Raw genomic sequence first — 18,159 nt, 5'->3', positions numbered from 1 at the left:
TGAGGTCTCTTCCAACCTAGAAATTCTGTGATTCTGTGATGAATGAACTGGAACAATTTCAGTGCATTGCCCCTGAGATGGTCAGGAGTTTTGAGCAAGTGCCTGAGAAGACAGATCCAAGCTCTTTGCAGTGGTGCATAGCAGGAGGATGGACCTGAGCTGATAAAACGGAAGTTCAGACTGGTATGGTGGGTTGATCCTAGCCAGTAACTAAGAACACAGTAACTGCTTGTTTGCTCTTTCCCACTCCCTGCAGAAAGATAGGGGAGAGAATCAAAGAAGTGAGAAAATCCCATGGACTGAGATAAAAACAGTTTAAGTGAAATAAAGGGGCCCAGGGCGGAGAAGAAAACAAAAACAAAACACCCAATTGATGGAAAAACAATCATTCAGCACCTCCCACCAAAAGGCCAATTCCTAGCCATTCTCCAAACAATGGCTGCCTTGGATAGACTACACCCCACTTTTATTGCTTAGCAAGACATCATATAGGAAGAAGTCTCATTTTGGTCATTTCAGGTCAGCTGGCCTGGCTACTTCCAGCTCATCCACTAAGGGTGACAGAGTGAGAAACAGAGAAGGCCGTGATGGTGTACAAACATTTTTCAGCAATGGTTTTGATAGCACACTATTTACAGGTGTACTATCAAAACAGTTGTAGCCACAGCACCATACAGGCTGCTATAAAGAGAATGAACTCCATTCCAACCAGACCCCATACAACTGGGCATAAGGAAAAACCTTTTCACCATTAGGAAAACCTTTTCACCATTAGGATAGGCATTGCAACAGTTTGCTCAGAAAGGTTGTGCAGTCTCCACTCATGGAGATTTTCAAGACATGACTGGAAAAAGCCCTGAGCAACCTGGTCTGATCTCAGAGCTAACATTGCTCTGAAACAGGAGATTGGACCAGAGACCTACTGGGTTTCTTGCAGTGAGAATTTGTCTATGATTCTGTGTAAGTTTTGGTAGAAGGAGTTTGCAGATGTTTGAGAAGAGCAACAGTGGGAAGAAGAAGAGATGGTATAAATGTATTTTCTTTCCTGAGTGTATGTTTCTTTTTTGTTATTTTTTTGTTTATTTTTTTTTTGTTGTTTTGTTATTTTTTTTAAGTTTGTTGTTTTGGTGTGTTGTTTGTTGTTTTTTTGTGTATTTTTTTAGGTTTCAATAATTCGTCCACAAAAACTTCTGAATTTATAACTTTGAGATAGTTGAAGCATATTGCATCAAATTTAGTGTCAAAATGATTTTTTGTGTGTGTGTTAAAGACCTCTGTGTTTCATTTTGATTAAAAATACCTTTTCTGGATGATTTAATAACCATTGAAAACTGCAGTTTGTGAAAGCAACTAAACAATAAGTTTGTATATAAGCCTTAAAAGCACAGCTATTATATGTACATACGGCAATACTTTCTCCAAACAGACTGAATTAATGTGAAGTTGCTAAAGAACAGGCCAAAAATAGAGCAAACTTCTGTCTGTTTCACATCTTGCTAAGTTATGAGCCCCTGTAGGTGCGACCTCAAGTATGTAAGCTGCCAAAAGTAATCACTGCTTGCTTCCCTAATCCATGTTTCATACACCACTGCTGCTCAGTTCAATTGTTTGTGCTGTTTCTGCATGCAAGTTCACTGTTCTTAGCATGCTTGTCTTGTAATGAGTAATCATTTAAAAAACTAACACAATACCTTGGCTACAGTAATTTGTTTTCATTAATCAGGTGTCTGGCTACTGGAACTTTATAAATACTTGTATGTATAATATAGTGAAAATGACAGGAATTTCATAAGCAGGTTTGCAGGAGAGAATATGTAAACAATGGTCTTTTTCCATGTGTTTGTAAAGTTCTTACAAACATGATTGAATGACAATTTGTATTTTAACAAAAGTTAACTAACTGACTAATGAAAATCACAATAGAGCTGCAAAGTGACATTAAGCATAATTTTAACTAGCACACAGTTAGGGGTAGAATAATCACAGAATCGCAGAATGGCTGAGGTTGGAAGGGACCTCCGAAGATCATCTAGTCCAATCCCCTGCTGGGCAGGACACCTAGAACACATTGCACAGGATGGCATTCAGGTGGGTTTTGAGTATGTCTAGAGATGAAGACTCCACAAACTCTTTTGGCATCCTGTGCCAGTGCTCTGTCACCCTCACAGTAAGGAAGTGCTCTCTCGTATTCAGCTGGAATCTCTTGTCCTGTTGCTGAGCACAACTGAAAAGACTGGCTCTATCCTCTCTACACCCTCCCCTCAGATATTTATACACATTGATGAAGTCTCTCCTCAGTCTTCTCTTTTCCAAGCTACACAGGCCCAGTTCTCTCAGTCTGTCCTTTTATTACAGGTGCTTCAGTTTTAATCATCTTAGTAGCCCTCCTCTGCACTTGCTCCAGTAGTTCTATGTCCCTCTTGTACTGGAGAACCCAGAACTGAACAAAATACCAGGTGTGGCCTCACCAGGACAGCAGTGACCAGGAGATAACTGCCAGTGCTCGGTAGAACTGGCTTTTTTGTCAACTGACTTTTTTGCCTCCAAAAGGTTTGTTCTACTGACTTTTCCGTATCATTTTTACTGTCTCATTCTGACAAAATGATGATCTTTGAATAACATAGTGGTCATTGCAGGATGAAATTATATGTAAAATATGGTCTTCTAACAGTTCTGTAGGCAAGCTTTCAAAGCTTAAACTTCCATGTGGATTACAATCTGATTCTAGTGCTTTTATCTTTCCTTGAAGTCTCTGGAAAACCTTAACTCAAGTTGAGAGATGTCTTTTTCGTTAGAAGGCTACAGGTAGCTTTCTGTTTGTAGCATTTTTTTGTGAAAGTAGTATCTTGGTCCTGAAGTATGAGCAAGGCTGCTGTATGAGTACAGTCAAATCTTGTGATCTTGTGATGAAGATCAAATCTTGTGAATCTTATGATGAAGACCCATCTTCTTCTGTTCTAGTATTCCCTTCTCCCAGTGCAGAAGCAGTGCAGAAGCTTTGTGGCTGTTCTAAAATTTACATGGGATATAATATGCTTTCACTGGTTAAGATCTGATCAAGACTCTGGGTGACTGGCCACTTAACACAAGGCAATGTGCTCATCAAAGCTGGAAGTGGAAGTTGTAAAACTTGCTGCAGTTAGTCTGCTGTATTCAACATTACATGACTTAGTAAGCATCCTGAGAGTAGGGACACTGGTGCTTCTGTCAGGGTGATCACAGTTCTTGTTTTGTCTAGATGCCAACTTACACTTAAAATGTTGTTTGTATTTTAACTAAGAAGCAATTCCAGAAGAGTTAGTGTGACGAGACCCCTTGATCTATAAAGCCAAAAAGGTCTCAAAGGCAAATTTACAGTAACTATAACGGAAATATTATGGTATCAAAAGTCTTAATACTTACATATTTCTTTCTTTGTTTTTTTCTCCTCCCTAGTACCCTAGTATGTGGTTGTCTTTTCTTTTGTTGTTTTTTCTTTATTTTTTCCTGAGTAAAAAAGTAAATCATTCCTGCATATTTTCCATGATAGCTGCTTCCTTTTTGTGGTTTGAGTAAGTGGTCTTCAGGACCCAGTCTCTGGTATCAAGAATGCAGTCGAGATACTGAGAAATCTGCAGTGCTTTGATAGGATGATCCTGCCACAACCCTCCTGAACAGTGTTTTGTCTTCCCTCTTCTCCCCTCCCCTTTTTACTTTTTCTTTTATTTGTTTATAGTTGTTGTTGTCTGCCCTTTGGAGTTTAATTTTGCAGGAGAATCCCAAATACAGTTACAGTTATTTAGTAACCTCCCAAAAGCTGCTTGTGGAAAAATCAAACAAACAAACAAAAAACATATGATCCCTGGTGACCACAGTTATTTCCCACCTGAATTTCCTGTTGTCTTCAACCTCCCCTGCTGTTCCTACTTGCCATATGCATAGACACTGAAAGAGTGAAAGAGTTCAAGGTGCTGCTAGACCTGACAAGGGAGAAGATGCACAAGCATCCTGTTCTGTTAACAGTTTCCTCCCTTCCCCCTTCTCCCCCTCCCTTCTTTCCGTCCTTCCTGTTTGTTTTGTTGTTTTTTCTGTTGGTTGAGAATGAACAAGTATACTTAGGATAATAGTATAGGAGTGTACTTTTCATGATACAAAAGCTTATTTTGCCTATTATGTAAAAGATCATGTTTGTTTGTTTTTTTTTCCCATGTTATTTTTTTCTTCTTCTAACCAAATTTCTGAAATATTTTACTAGTATTTCTTATTGAATAAGTTACTGTACTTACTGTGTGGGAGGAGACAGGTAGAACTTTTTAGATCCTCAAGCAAATATTTGTGATGGTTTAAATCTTTTGAGGAAATGTTACTGTATTTGTGGAATTAACAGGAAAGAAAATACTGTGTAATGGACAATCCACTGTACAGCTAATGCATGAGTTGTATAATTACGCTGTGTGGATTTGGCTTCAAATTTAGCTGTTCATATTTTACATGACAGTAGTGAACTTGCACTAACAGAGAAAGAGTGCCTGTTTTCCTCCGGTAAGATCTATGTGTTCTAAAAAAACTACAAAATTCTTAGTTAAACTTTACTAGAGGAAATAGTTATTTAGTTAAATAGACTTTTCACATTAAAATATTATAAAAACTTTGCCTTTTAAGAATGATGAACAGGAAATTCTGTTATTCAAGCTATTATCTTAGGACCTAATTTTTCTAGACCCCCAAGAGAACTGATCTTATTTCAACTTTTTTATCTTGTGTTGCTGACCTAGAATTGACTTTTTGGTCCTCTGAAAATAGCTCCAGATTACAGATCTCTGCATCTATCTGTGGTATCAAAGGAAAACATTTTGCGGGTTCCAAAATTATCTGCTACCTATTACAATAGATAAACACTGTCCAAATACAGGCAGCCTTCTGTATCTGTAACAATTAGTTCATATTTGCCCTAGTCACTTGGATGATGTAGCACAACTAATCAGAGCCAGACTTGGTTAACATTGGTTAATGTTGCTGGGCTCATTCTGACAATCAGATGGGAAATCAGATGCTTTGTATGGCTCTATTACTCTATTATTATTATGTTGCTCTACTGTTGCTCTACTGTTGCTCTACTGTTGCTCTACTGTTGCTCTACTGTTGCTCTATTGTTATACTATTATTATTATTATTATATTACTCTATTATTAGTATTACTCTATTCCATAGGTATACCAGGCTTATACAGCTTATTATAAAATTGTAAGTCAAGTGAACAAAGATCTGCAGGAACTCCACTAGTATTTAGCCAGGGAAAAAATTGCAGAGAATTTTAACTCTTCCTGAAGTTCAGTGTGGCGTCTTCCTATATATTAATAAAAGTATTGACATTTAAAAGTTTCTATTCTTGTAAATTCTCTTTAGACATTGTGGTTTGTTGGTTTGAATCTAAGTTTGGGTTTTCTTGTTGTAGTTCTAATGTAAATTTAAAAGTTACTGTTATTTTTATACTAGATACCATAGTTCCCAAATTTAAAAAAAAAAAAAAAAAAGATTACATCAAATCCTCTAAAATTTTTGGCTTTGTAACCACATAGAAAATGAACAGTGAAATGCATGCCATAATGCCTATTTCAGACTGAAGCCATTAAAAAACAAAAAGACATAAATTAAAATAAGAAAGCTAATATGTCTTAGTATATTTGAGATACTACCAAAAAAGTGTAGTTAAGATTTTTAAATGCTGAAACTAATTTTTAGAGTAATTACTGTTAACTGTAAGGATACATGAAAATATAGAGTAGTGTAGGAATTAATAGAGGAAATATATATTTTTGAAGTGTTCTTACAGCCTGAAATATGTGATAACATTTTTATCTTTCTTCAGAATTGCCTCTTCCATTGATGCTGCACAGAGACAATGCTGGTATTTTAATCAGTTAATGAAACTTAGCATTGAACATCGATGTGCGCATGAGTATGGTGAACTAAACATTACTGACAGAGATAGACCAGAAGCACTGCAAAATCATTTAAAGCAAACATCCACTGGCTGCCTACAGGAAAATAACCTCTTTATCACGGGTGCGACAGAAAATAAACAGGTCTTGTTGGATTCTTCTGAAAGATGGATTACTACTGACCATATTAAGGCCACATTCATTAACTCCTCCATACCTGTGCACCAAAAGGAAAATAAAGAAGATCATAGAGTGAAGCAGAAGAACATGGAATCTTGTATTAATTACAGTGAGGAGAGCAAAGGCAACAATAACATGTCAGCCCAGCTCACATTGCAACAGTCAGTTATATCAAGTAATGTGAGAAGAGATCTTAAGCATTTTGATAATGATACAGAAAGGTAAGACATGGGTGTTGGACTGATTTCAGATATATTAGATGTATAGGCAATAAGTGAGAATTTCTTGTTTATCAGATCACACATCTATGTTTTAGTGTGGAAGTAATGTTCTGAAGCTTATTAGACAGCAAAGTACTTTAAGGTGATGCAGACTGGACTATTAGATACTGTCTAATAAGAGAATTTTGAAACTTCCACTTGGCCTCCTAACTTTTCCTTCTTTTTTGCAATACTGTCATGACACCAACTCTTAAATGCACAAGTAATTTACAACATTAAGGATGAAAAGGCTTGGTGGTTTGTTGGAATTTTGAGGGAGTTTGAACTACAAACCAGTGTAAGTTTTTTGCTGTATTGTTCGTTAGGCACTCAAGATTCGTCTGTGTAAAATTTACAGTTGGTATCATTTAGAAAGCAAGATGGAAAAGTTGCTTAAATCTACTATCTGACTCCCTTGACCTTAGGCCAGGCTCCTGCTGTTGTGATGACTGAAGAGCTAACAGTCTGCCCTGCCCTTGGTACTCCTCCAACATGCCTCAACCCACTTCTTACAAGTAGAGGCAGGGGTGAAGGGCCAGTTCAACTTGTTCTGTGCCCCTAAATTCTCTCTTGCATAAAACAGACTGGTTTATTACCTCTTCAGAATGTATCTGTTGCTGGTATATGTTTCTGGATGTACAGTCAGGGAAAATAGAAGCTATTTTGCCCAGAAATTTTGCCCTGGAGATACAAACTTTTAGTTACAGCTTCATAAGTATTCAGTTTCAAAAGTATGCATCTTGAATACAGTGTGAGAATCAAGCATGGGAAGGTGTGCTTCTTCATGCTGGTTAGACTTATTGTAAATGGGCAGTAGTGGTTAGTTGGTTGATTTTTAAGACACTAACAATATGTCATAAAAATTATTATTCAGGAAGACCATAGAATTCATCATTGCCTCTCAGAAATTAGAAAATCAGACTACAGTAGTCTATTATGGCAGTTGAGTGCCTCAAAAAAAATCTTTTTGAAAAGTGTATTTAGAGTTCTTAGAATTTTAAATTCATTCTGTAGCCAGTTGTTGAACAGTTCTCTTCAATGCAGAATATAAACTTAAATATTTTTTTTTTTTAAACTCAGATTATTTTTTATGGTTGCAAAGCTTATAAATAAACCATGTTTTGAGGTTGGTAAACTTAATAAACACATTTTAAGGAAAAAATACTTAGAAAAAGGAATATTAAATATTAAATATTAATATTTAACCTCTGAAGTGTGCTGTGACTTGTGCTGGATTGTCTTTTTCACTGAAGAGTACTCTATTATTTAAATAAATGCACTACAGATTGTAAAGTGTAAAATGTGTGAAGTCTGGGGGAAATTTAGACACATTTTATTAAACCCACGAGAAAGCTGAAATGAGAATTTTGTGGAGAGAAGGATTCCAAGATAATAATATCAAAATGCAAAGCTCCCATTAAACTTTTTCTCCATCAGAAAAAAATTAATTAATTAACCTTATGTTTAGGGATCTCAATCAGTTAGAAAATCTAAGTAACCTGTAATCAGTGCTTTTTAAACAATAAGTAACTTAGAAAACGTTCCTATCTTAGAAAACGTTTTCCCATCTGCTCTATTGGAATTATTCTTATCGTGCAGCTTTCAGCATTCACCTTATTTCACTTTAGTATTTTTCTATATAGACTGTGGAGATAAGTGGATCTTTCCAATCTTTCAGTCATTATTAACTACTTCTGCTCCTGATAACTACTTTGAAGAGACACTTCTTCTCTAGTTAATGTGAAGGGAACAATACCCAGTAGAGAGTAGTTCTCTTAGATAAATTGGTCTTCCAAATGTTGTAAATATCCTCCTGTGTTTCTGTACACGTGCATCACATCTGTGCTGTAATTTCTTTACAGTTTAATGTTAGAGCATTCTATTTTTCTCAGTGCATAACACTATTCTTTCAGTTTTTTTTTTTGGTTATAGTTAGGCAGCTATGATAATCTATTTTTGCTGGTGAGGTTATGTTATCCAAAAAGGTACTTATTCCTTACTAGGCTGCATATGGCAGCATCAACGATCCAGTCCCTTTGGAAGAAGTACCATGCCAGGAGGAAAAATAACTGTACCAAAACAAGGAATGATCATTTTACAGAGGTTTCAAGACGGAAGAATGAAGCTGCCACACTAATCCAGGTTAGTTCGTGGCATTCTGTACTTATTTTCCAATTAAATAAGAAAGAATCTAATTTTGTGTATTTTTCATCTTCTATCTATTATTACTTATGATAATGATATTATCAATAGCTTTGGAATTAAATTTTTTGTGTGCTTTATTTAAAAATTGTAAGATCGAAGTTTCTGAAAGCTTTCTTTACAAAAAAATGTTCTGTAGAAGCATAAAAATATTTGCCCTTTATTCAACAAATATTTTCCCTGAATTAGCTTTTTTATTATTATTACTATTATTTTAATACCGTGTTTTAGAGCATATTGGGCCTGTGTTCTTACTGGTGTGTGTCTATGCTACTAAAACGACAGACACTGGCTGCATAAGTGGTAGAACGTATCTCGTATCTATACAACTAACTGCTCTTCCTTTCTCTCCCATCCAACCTACTCATGCTTTTCCTTCTCTTCCCATCTCTCAGAAGATAGGACTGCCACATTCATACTGCCATTGAGAACACACCAGGGCCTATGTTGTACCATACCAGATACTGGACTAATGGTTAAACAGAATGGATTACTGTGTGTGTGAACTCAAGACCATGCCTTGGCTCTGCTTAGTTTGCTAAACAGATATAGCGTCTATATGACAAGTTGCCAGGGTTCATGGATTTTTCTACATTTTTAAGTTAATGTAGCTAGCTAGTATCACTAAGTTTGTTTCTGGAGTATAGTCTGTAGCTAGTGTATTAAATTTATTACATTAAAATATATTAGTATGTTAGTATATATTAGTATAATATATTAGCATTTTAATGAGTACATATTGCTATATTAGCATATAAATATATATAAATATAAAAGCATATGTTTGTAAAATAGAAAAAATATATAAAAATATATAAAAATAGAATGATATAATAAAACATTAATAATATTAATAATTATTAATATATTGAACATTTTATTAAAATCGATTATATTAATATACTATCAATAAAATATATGTAAATATTAATATAATATGTACTATTATATTACTAGTATATTAAAATATATTTCTGAACCTATTTGGCCTCTACTTTATATTGAAGTGTTGAGTTCTACAAAATTATATACTGAATAAAATGTTTTTAGTTTGTTTTTTTTTTTTTTTTTCCAAACCTTTTCCAAATTTGATTTCCAAAGTTTATATGGAAATAAATACACTTTCACTATTTGCGTTCTGTGCACTTTATGGATTTGTGTGTCTCTTACATCCATCACCATTATTCACACTTTCCTTAATAAAACCTCAGTCAATTTAGTCTCTTTTCACATTACTCTGTGCTTCTTATCCTTTTATCCCTATATCTTTATCTTATTCTTATATATCCTATTTTAAAGAAGTGACTAGCACTGAATTCCAGAGGTAGGTATATCATGAATTTTCATCTCATTTCTTAAAAATTGCTGTAATATAATTTGTCATTTTTTATCTCAACTGAGCACTGAGCTCGTGAATTCATAGATTTGTGTTAACAGATGGCTTACAGTTTATCCTTCTGTATGTACCATTACAACTTGTTTTCTCCTTTGCATCTGTAAAAACTAATTGTATTTATTGAATGAAATGTATTTCTCAGTTGATCGCTCTGTAATATCAGATATTCTTTCTGAATGGTTATGAAGATCTGTAGGAAAATAACACCAATAAAATGATTAGAAGGCAGATCTAATACATTTAATCGTTTGTATATAAATCAGGAATTTTACGTGTAAAGACAGCAATGTTTTCAATAATTTATGTAATTATGAAATCATGTATTAAAAATGAATAAGCTAAATTTTAAGTCTGAATATGAGATTTACCCTTCCTGTTTTAGTGCCTTCATTGCAAAGCCTTTAAATGTCGCCAACACTACTCTGACAACACTACTCTTCAGGAGAGTGTTTTGCACAGTATTTAAATGCTTACGGCATCTTGAATTCTAATTACATCAAACCATTTGGGGGGTAATTGAATTTAGTATTCTTAATTCCATTTATTTAATTTTGATCTCTTGGAATTTTTTCTTTTGTATGATTCTACAGCTTGTCATGTGTTTGTAACACCTTGCTTTTTTTTCTAGCATTTAATTCCTAATGTCCTTCTTTTTCATAGTTATAGTTATTCCTACCAGTAGTATTTTTAAAATAAAGATCTTAGACAGTTAAGAGAAAGTGACTGACCTAGGTCAATTGCATGAGATATCTCCCAGAATAGCTACTTGTAAACTATAAAGCATTTAGTATAAGTGTATTTTTATTCTCAGTAATTTGAAAGTTAACACTCAGCTTTTTTGTATGTAGTCATTCCTTTCAGTTTATAATAGTCCCTGAAGGAATTGTCAAATAATTAATTAGTTGACCCAGGTTTGTAGTTGAGGGAGTTGCAGGATTCCTTTCTGCTTACTTGTGGAGAGCCTCCTGAGTACTCTAAGCTTTAGACATGTGCTGGCATTTAATTTGTCTTGTAGTTTTAAATGTCACATAAAGTTCAAAAAACAGATCATTGAGCTATTAAACCAGGGCCCAAGATGTTTTATCTTCGTAATGGGATAACATAGAGAATCTGGAGTTGGGTTTGATCTATGACTTTATATAACATGCTTTAAATTTTTTGTTTAGGCATCTTGGAAGGGTTTTCTTTTGCGAAGGAAACTGGCCAGTGCTCTTGCAGCTGTTAAAAGTGATGAAGTGGAGGCCGAATATGAAGAAATAAATGTGGATGATTTCATGTTTTATGAAGTAAGCATAGTCATTAGCGTAAAAATTTACATGTGATGTAAAAAATATTATTCTCAAACAATCATGTAAGTTTGGAAAATAAAAGAAATTGAAAAGACTACCAGGACAAGAATTAACATATTGGATGTCCAGAAATAAAGAAGCATTTGGTACATATAACTCATTTAAATGTGTTTGTCATGGATTGATTGCTTCCTGCTCTTTGAGATGCTCTCATAGTTACTGTTTTATTAATGTCACAACTATAGAAATCCATATATTTCTACAGTTAAAGGACAAGCAAATGAGAATAAGGAAACAACTACTTTTGTTCTAAAATGTTTAGCTTTTTAGTATTTTAGTAACTGATTATAATGCCAACAATGTATTAATACCTATTTTGTTCATTTTCATGAGAGAATGAGAACAATAATATAGCTGAAAATACAGAAAATATAGCTGAGATTCAGTGTTGTAGGATTCCAGTAAAAAGGAGGTAAAAAACAGAGGTGAAGCGGGCTTATTAGTTCTTCATTTATCTCTGAAGTGCAAGTGCTAAAACGAGCATAAGTCTGAATACAGTGGTAAAAAAAAAAAAAAAAAAGCTAAATCAATAGAAAAAAAAGGTGAAAAAAATTCAGAAATGTTTACTTTTTTTTTTTTTTGCAAATTATATAGAGTTAATAATGTCCTTTAAATTTCAAAGCATTTAAATTGAGTCAGAAGTTTCAGTTCTAAGAAATAAAAACTAGCTTCAAATTATTAATTTTGTAATTATTCAGTAATAATTAGGTAGAAAATAAAATTGTTCACAAGATAAATATCATTCAGTAAGCAAGGAAAAGAAAAAAGAATCTTTAGGCTAATTTTGTCCCTTGTAGCCTTAATAGATACTTTCTCCATTGGTTCTGGACTAGTTCTGCATAGTAAGGCAGCTGTTATTCACCTATTCATCTGTCTGTTTTCTAATTGTTCACATTTGTTCTTTTTTATTTGTGGTTTCTGGTAAAGCAAAGCAAACTGATATCATTTGAGACCTAAGTGGATATGACTGCGGATTTTTTTTTAATGAATCTTTGTGTGCTTATAGTTGCTCATTCAGCTGCTGCATCTTTGCAAGGGTCCAGGCTAGTTTGCAATAGAGATTGATGTGATAGCCCTCCTACTGGCAGGATTAGATCCTATTTATTATCACATGCTTCTGTGGCTCATAGACAGTTATGAAAATCAAGTATGTTTTTAGTTGAAGCAGCACAATTTAAAGTTCATCAGTCTTTGGTCATCTGAGTATCAACCTTATGTCCCATTTCCCTGTCCCCATTAGAAAATAGTTGGACTTTGTACCAACTAATTTCTGGTGACTTGATAGCTTAGAATATTATTTTTTCTTCCCTCTTCCAGCATCTACATGTATTTTAAGATGGATTTTCAGAATTACTATCCTATTGTAAGATAATGCAAAATGCTGGAGAGTCCCCATTTGTAGACAGGAAATGTGTGTGTGTAAATGTAGAGATCTGGCTTAAATTTTAGGGTTGATTTATTTTTTTAATTTTAATTTAAAATAAATATGTAGAGTTCAACAATAAATAAAGTTCAACAAGGCCAAGTGCCGGGTCCTGCAGCTGGGGCGCAATAACCCCAAGCAGAGCTACAGGCTGGGAGAGGAATGGTTGGAAAGCTGCCAGGCAGAGAAGGACCTGGGAGTGATGGTTGATAGTCGGCTGAATATGAGCCAGCAGTGTGCTCAGGTGGCCAAGAAGGCCAACAGCATCCTGGCTTGTATAAGAAGCAGTGTGGCCAGCAGGGCTAGGAAAGCGATTGTCCCCCTGTACTCGGCTCTGGTGAGGCCGCATCTCGAGTACTGTGTTCAGTTTTGGGCCCCTCGCTACAAGAAGGACATCGAGGTGCTTGAGCAAGTCCAGAGAAGGGCGACGAAGCTGGTGAGGGGCCTGGAGAACAAGTCCTACGAGGTGCGGCTGAAGGAGCTGGGCTTGTTCAGCCTGGAGAAGAGGAGGCTCAGGGGCGACCTTATTGCTCTCTACAGATACCTTAAAGGAGGCTGTAGCGAGGTGGGGGTTGGTCTGTTCTCCCATGTGCCTGGTGACAGGACAAGGGGGAATGGGCTAAAGTTGCGCCAGGGGAGTTTTAGGTTAGATGTTAGGAAGAACTTCTTCACCAAAAGGGTTGTTAGACATTGGAACAGGCTGCCCAGGGAAGTGGTGGAGTCACCATCCCTGGAGGTTTTTAAAAGATGTTTAGATGTAGAGCTTAGGGATATGGTTTAGTGGAGGACTTGTTAGTGTTAGGTCAGAGGTTGGACTCGATGATCTTGAGGTCTCTTCCAACCTAGAAATTCTGTGATTCTGTGATATACAAAAAAGAAGAGTCTCATTAGCTGATGTTCTCTGATCCTTGGCTTCTTTCTAGAATAATAAAAAGCAGAAAGTGGAAGATTTTAGTTTTTCACACAGTAAAGAAATATCTGTTCTTATCTACAAAAGAAGGAAAACATCCTGTTTTGAATTACTCAGCCTGTAGTCCAGAGTCTCATATGCCATGTGTCAGTTGAGGTTGTTTCACTCTGTCCTGTCAATAATCTTGTGACTTTGTTTTTGACTTGTTTTGTTTTGTAGAACTACATGGGTAGTCTTATTCCATCTGTCTGTTGGCAAGGTAATCACATATGGACAGGTGCTTCTGCTGAGGCCAGGGAGAAAAGGAAGAATTCAGGGAGGCATGAAAAGAGAAAGGCTAGGTCATTCCAGAGAGCCTTGCACTGTATCACCCTCTGGCGTGATTTTTTTCCAAATCGTAGTTTAGTTTACTAAGAAAGAAGTAAAACATGTTTTTAGGGAACAGTGCTTGAATAAAATTATTTTGTTCAGATCATGATAGGAGAACCATGAACTGACATTTTAATTTGCACACCAGGCTCAAAGGCTGAACTGGAGATTCTTGTCAAATAAATTACTCAAAACCTTAGCATCTTGTGATGAAAAATATAAGAATATATCTTTTTCTACAGAGCTGTGTATGTGATAAATTTTAAATGTATAGGCCCATAAAGGTTATCCTTTGTTCAGTGATTAAGTGTTTAGATTTTTAAGATTGGCTGTAACTGAATTCAGAAGTTTCGTATGTCCTGTGATGTTTGTCATAATTTTTCCTTTGTTTGTTTGTTTCAAGCATGTATCTTGTGTTCACTGAAGAGATTGTAAGAAATATATGGCATAACTATAAAAGACCTACTGAAAATGTATTATGAAATCGGGATGGGCGATCTTTTCTGGCCCATGTTATAACAAAAACAAGTGTTGGGCTTCAAACAAGTGTGTAGGAAGGAGTACATATTGCTGGACAAAGAGATCCCATATAATAGGATGCGAAGGAGGAGAAAAATGGATGGAAACCATTTTGTGTTGCAGATTTCACTATTGGATAGGATGAGTGAATTGGGAAAAAAATATTTTTTTATCACAAGTTAATGCAAACATAGTAAATCTTGTCCCAGTGTTTTTTGAATAGTTCAGTATTTTGTCATGTTGTCATTATTTTTATACCAGCGTTATGAAAGATTTCAGTTGTAATGATTTCATTTTGTATTATCTAACAATTTACAAAGCCACTAGTGTGCAAGCTTCTGTTTAAACCATTTAAAATATCACTATGCTGATGAAGACTGGTCACTCATTAGGTACCAGTCTTCATTAAAGGACTGTTTAATATCTTTATGACAAGTTCAGTAGACATAGTGCTTTGTGGAAGTTGAGGTTACAAAACAGCATGGGGAAAACTGCAGTCTTTTCCAAAGACCTGTTTACTCCAGTTCAGTGCATTGAGCAGTGATATATTGCTACAAGTCTCTGGCACCATATCATGTGAAAAATGAATTGTGTGTGACTGAGCTGGAGGAAAGGCCTTTATCTAGCTCACAACAGCATGAATAGTAATCGTTTCACCTTTACAATTACTGGTATCTTCTTGTAGCCATATCAGCTCCCATATATTGCCAAAGGTATTCAGAGCCTACTGAAAGCAGTAATGTTTTGTCTGTTGTATTGTGCAATGTCAAACAGGCTATTCCAGATGAGATGAAAGATCTGGCCAGCAGATGTCTCTGAAAGTATGAGCCTGGTATTCAGTGATATTTTCATGTCTTTCATGTGGACTTTGCAGAATTCCAGCCTGTAATGCTCCAGAAGGCTGATCTTAAGACAACCTTTCATCAGCACTCCATCCATGTAGCAAATGTTGAACTCTACAGGCAGAGCTCTTTACCTCTGGTGGATGAAATCTGACAACACATTTTCTTGACACAGCTCTTACTTTTTGTAACCATGTACCATGTATGGTTATAAGCATTGTTACTTTTTTGATGAGAATATGATTCAAGTAAAATGCAAAATGTTGGTGTCAGTAGGTTGAACTAATTGAGTATGATCAATTTTAAGACAATTATTTGCTGAGAACAGTGTTTGTGGCCATATATCTTATTCTCCTCAAGATGTCAATACTGACAGTTACATGACACAGAAATTGGGTAAAATATTTTACAAAACCATTTTTTTGATTTTTTTTTTTTTTTTGTTAGGGATATCTAGTAATACTTTTTGAAAAAGAAAGTAACTTTATATGTTGCAACCAAACTAAAGAGAAATCCATCACAGCTTCCTTCATCAAAAGGAATAGATCCATTGCCCTGAGACAAAGGGTTGTTCTACTTTTGAGTTTGCTTAAATAGAATTTTTAAATCCCATTCCATTTGACAGCTTTTGAAATTCATGACCGGGAGTTTTCTTCACATTTTTTATATAACCACACTCAGCCACACAGCCTTTTTTTGCTTGCCTGCCAGAGCAGCTGGGTATCAATTATCTGTGTTCCTAGAGTATATAGTTGCCTCTATAATGTATTTGCATAAGGTGATGAATCCTTACTGTATTGCGATTTATTGTTCAGGCAGTCTGACTGCTCAAAGATCTTCTCAAGAGCCCAGTCAACTGGGTTTGAGGTGAGCTGAGGCGGATTTGTATAATTTCTCGAAACACGCAATATGTTTTTTTTTTTTTTTTCTTTTCAGATAATGAATGCTTCATGATGTGGTTTGTCTCAGACCATGAGCTTGTGACTGTGTGCTTGTGTCAATGATTTCTGTTTTCTGGTTTATGCCAGAAAATAGTTATCCTATAGATTATAAGGTCCCCATATTTCTTGTAGCTTTTAGGAATGTGGCTTATAAATACAGATCAGAATCAAGCCTTCCTATGTTTTATGCTGCAAAGGATATGATCCCTTTTTTATATGAAATTTGTTATGAAGTTACAGTGTAGCAGAAAAGCAAAAAAGTGTCTGATGATTTGCTCAGATTCATCCTTTTCATTAAAAAACAGAGAAAAAAAGACTGTCTTGAGTAACATATTGGGAGATCAGTCTTTTCAATCAATGTATACAAAGAATCTCTTGATATGATTCTGTTTCTTCAGCTGCTACATTAATGAATGACATGTTAGTCTGTGGCATCATCAGATACATAAGGTTTCTTTCCTACCTGTTTCAGTAATGATGCTTACATAAAACCTTGAAATGTTTTCCAGTTATCCAGTAGATATCGTTAGCCCTGGAAGTAGCTTGTTGCTGAGTCAGGTTCTGATGAACACAAACACTGATATAAGGAGTTGTAACCATGTCTAACACCCTGCCTTCACAGCTGGTGCAAAATATGCTCTCATTGCTTTCTGGCCTTCTACCATGAGATCTCAGTTCTATTAGACCACTGAAATACTTTTAATTTTTAAATAGAATCTGTCCTCATGGCTTGTCTCTATCTAATTAATGGTCAAATAGCCAGATTCAAAAAAATACTTTCCAGAGGAAAACCCACTCATGATATATGACACTAAAGATATAATTTGGAATCTGTGTTTAGCTAAATTATATAATTTTTTCTAAGTTATTTTTGGCTTCCCTTTCTTTGACAAAACTGCAAATTGAAATATAGCTTTCTCTTGTATTGTGGTTTGAGAATTCCTTCACAAAACTTGATAGAACAATTTGGGTTATCTTCCTTTGAAAATGTGTTCTTTCAGCATACATTATTTAAGGGGTGGAAATGAGGATTTCCCTGGCTTTGTAGATTTTGTTTGTGTAAATTCATTGTCTTTTTGATTTTATTTTTGTATTTTATTTTATTTCTTCAGAGGTAGGAGGATTTAGAAAAAAGCTTCTAGGGACTTTGTAGCTAAAGTCCATAGATAAGGTGGACGTTTGTGTAATGTGGCAGAATCAGGAAGGGGAAGACCTGGAGCTTGTTGTAATTTTAATAGGGGAAGAGTGTGCTTGGGGTCTGAGAGCCATTTCAGGAGTGACCTGAAGGTGCCAGGAGCCTGATACTTGTTGAGGTAGGTTGGGATATACATCTGAAAAGATTTTTGAAGCATTCATTTCTGGTCCTTACTTGAACCATGTAACCTCTGAAGCTGAGGTTACTGTGGTTATTGTTTACCCATCTGTACTTTATATTTGTGTATTCAAAAAAAAAAAAAAAAAAAAAAGTAGGGACAACTTAAGCTTCCTTTAAAAACTGTCAGGCTTAAGGCAGAAATGCTATTCTGGAAAAAATGTGAGTCATGTAGGTCCTGAATGAGTTTGATAAACTACAATGAAATTCAGGATTGTGGAGAGTTAAAAAAGTTATATATCTACATACATACTTACGTGAAAGAAAACTTTCTGGGACCATGAAGTTTTAATTATTAATTTGTTTGTGTATAGTTCCAAATCAATTATTTGTATGGCCTTACTCATACGTAGAGAAATCACATCTGTGCATATATGCACATATTTTATATATAAATTATATATATATATATATATATGTATATATATATTATATATATATATAGGAATTTAAGTGAACAGTTAGTTATCTGACC

The 18,159-nt window shown here is 35.1% G+C and overlaps 1 protein-coding gene across 7 annotated transcripts in view; it reads left to right on the top strand.

The window, feature by feature from the left end:
- LRRIQ1 (leucine rich repeats and IQ motif containing 1) overlaps positions 1–18,159 on the top strand; it is a 117,179-nt gene that overhangs the window by 34,129 nt on the left and 64,891 nt on the right. For all 7 annotated transcript variants that reach the window (XM_072037005.1, XM_072037022.1, XM_038173132.2 and 4 more), the window contains 3 exons: positions 5,849–6,322; positions 8,365–8,503; positions 11,126–11,245. In XM_072037005.1, coding sequence (XP_071893106.1) covers positions 5,849–6,322; positions 8,365–8,503; positions 11,126–11,245 — 733 coding nt within the window. The remainder of the gene's footprint in view (positions 1–5,848; positions 6,323–8,364; positions 8,504–11,125; positions 11,246–18,159) is intronic.

This window comes from Anas platyrhynchos, chromosome 1, assembly GCF_047663525.1.
Source record: "Anas platyrhynchos isolate ZD024472 breed Pekin duck chromosome 1, IASCAAS_PekinDuck_T2T, whole genome shotgun sequence".
Taxonomy (NCBI): domain Eukaryota; kingdom Metazoa; phylum Chordata; class Aves; order Anseriformes; family Anatidae; genus Anas; species Anas platyrhynchos.
Note: the sequence above shows the minus strand (reverse complement) of the source record. Positions and strands in the feature narration are given on the sequence as shown.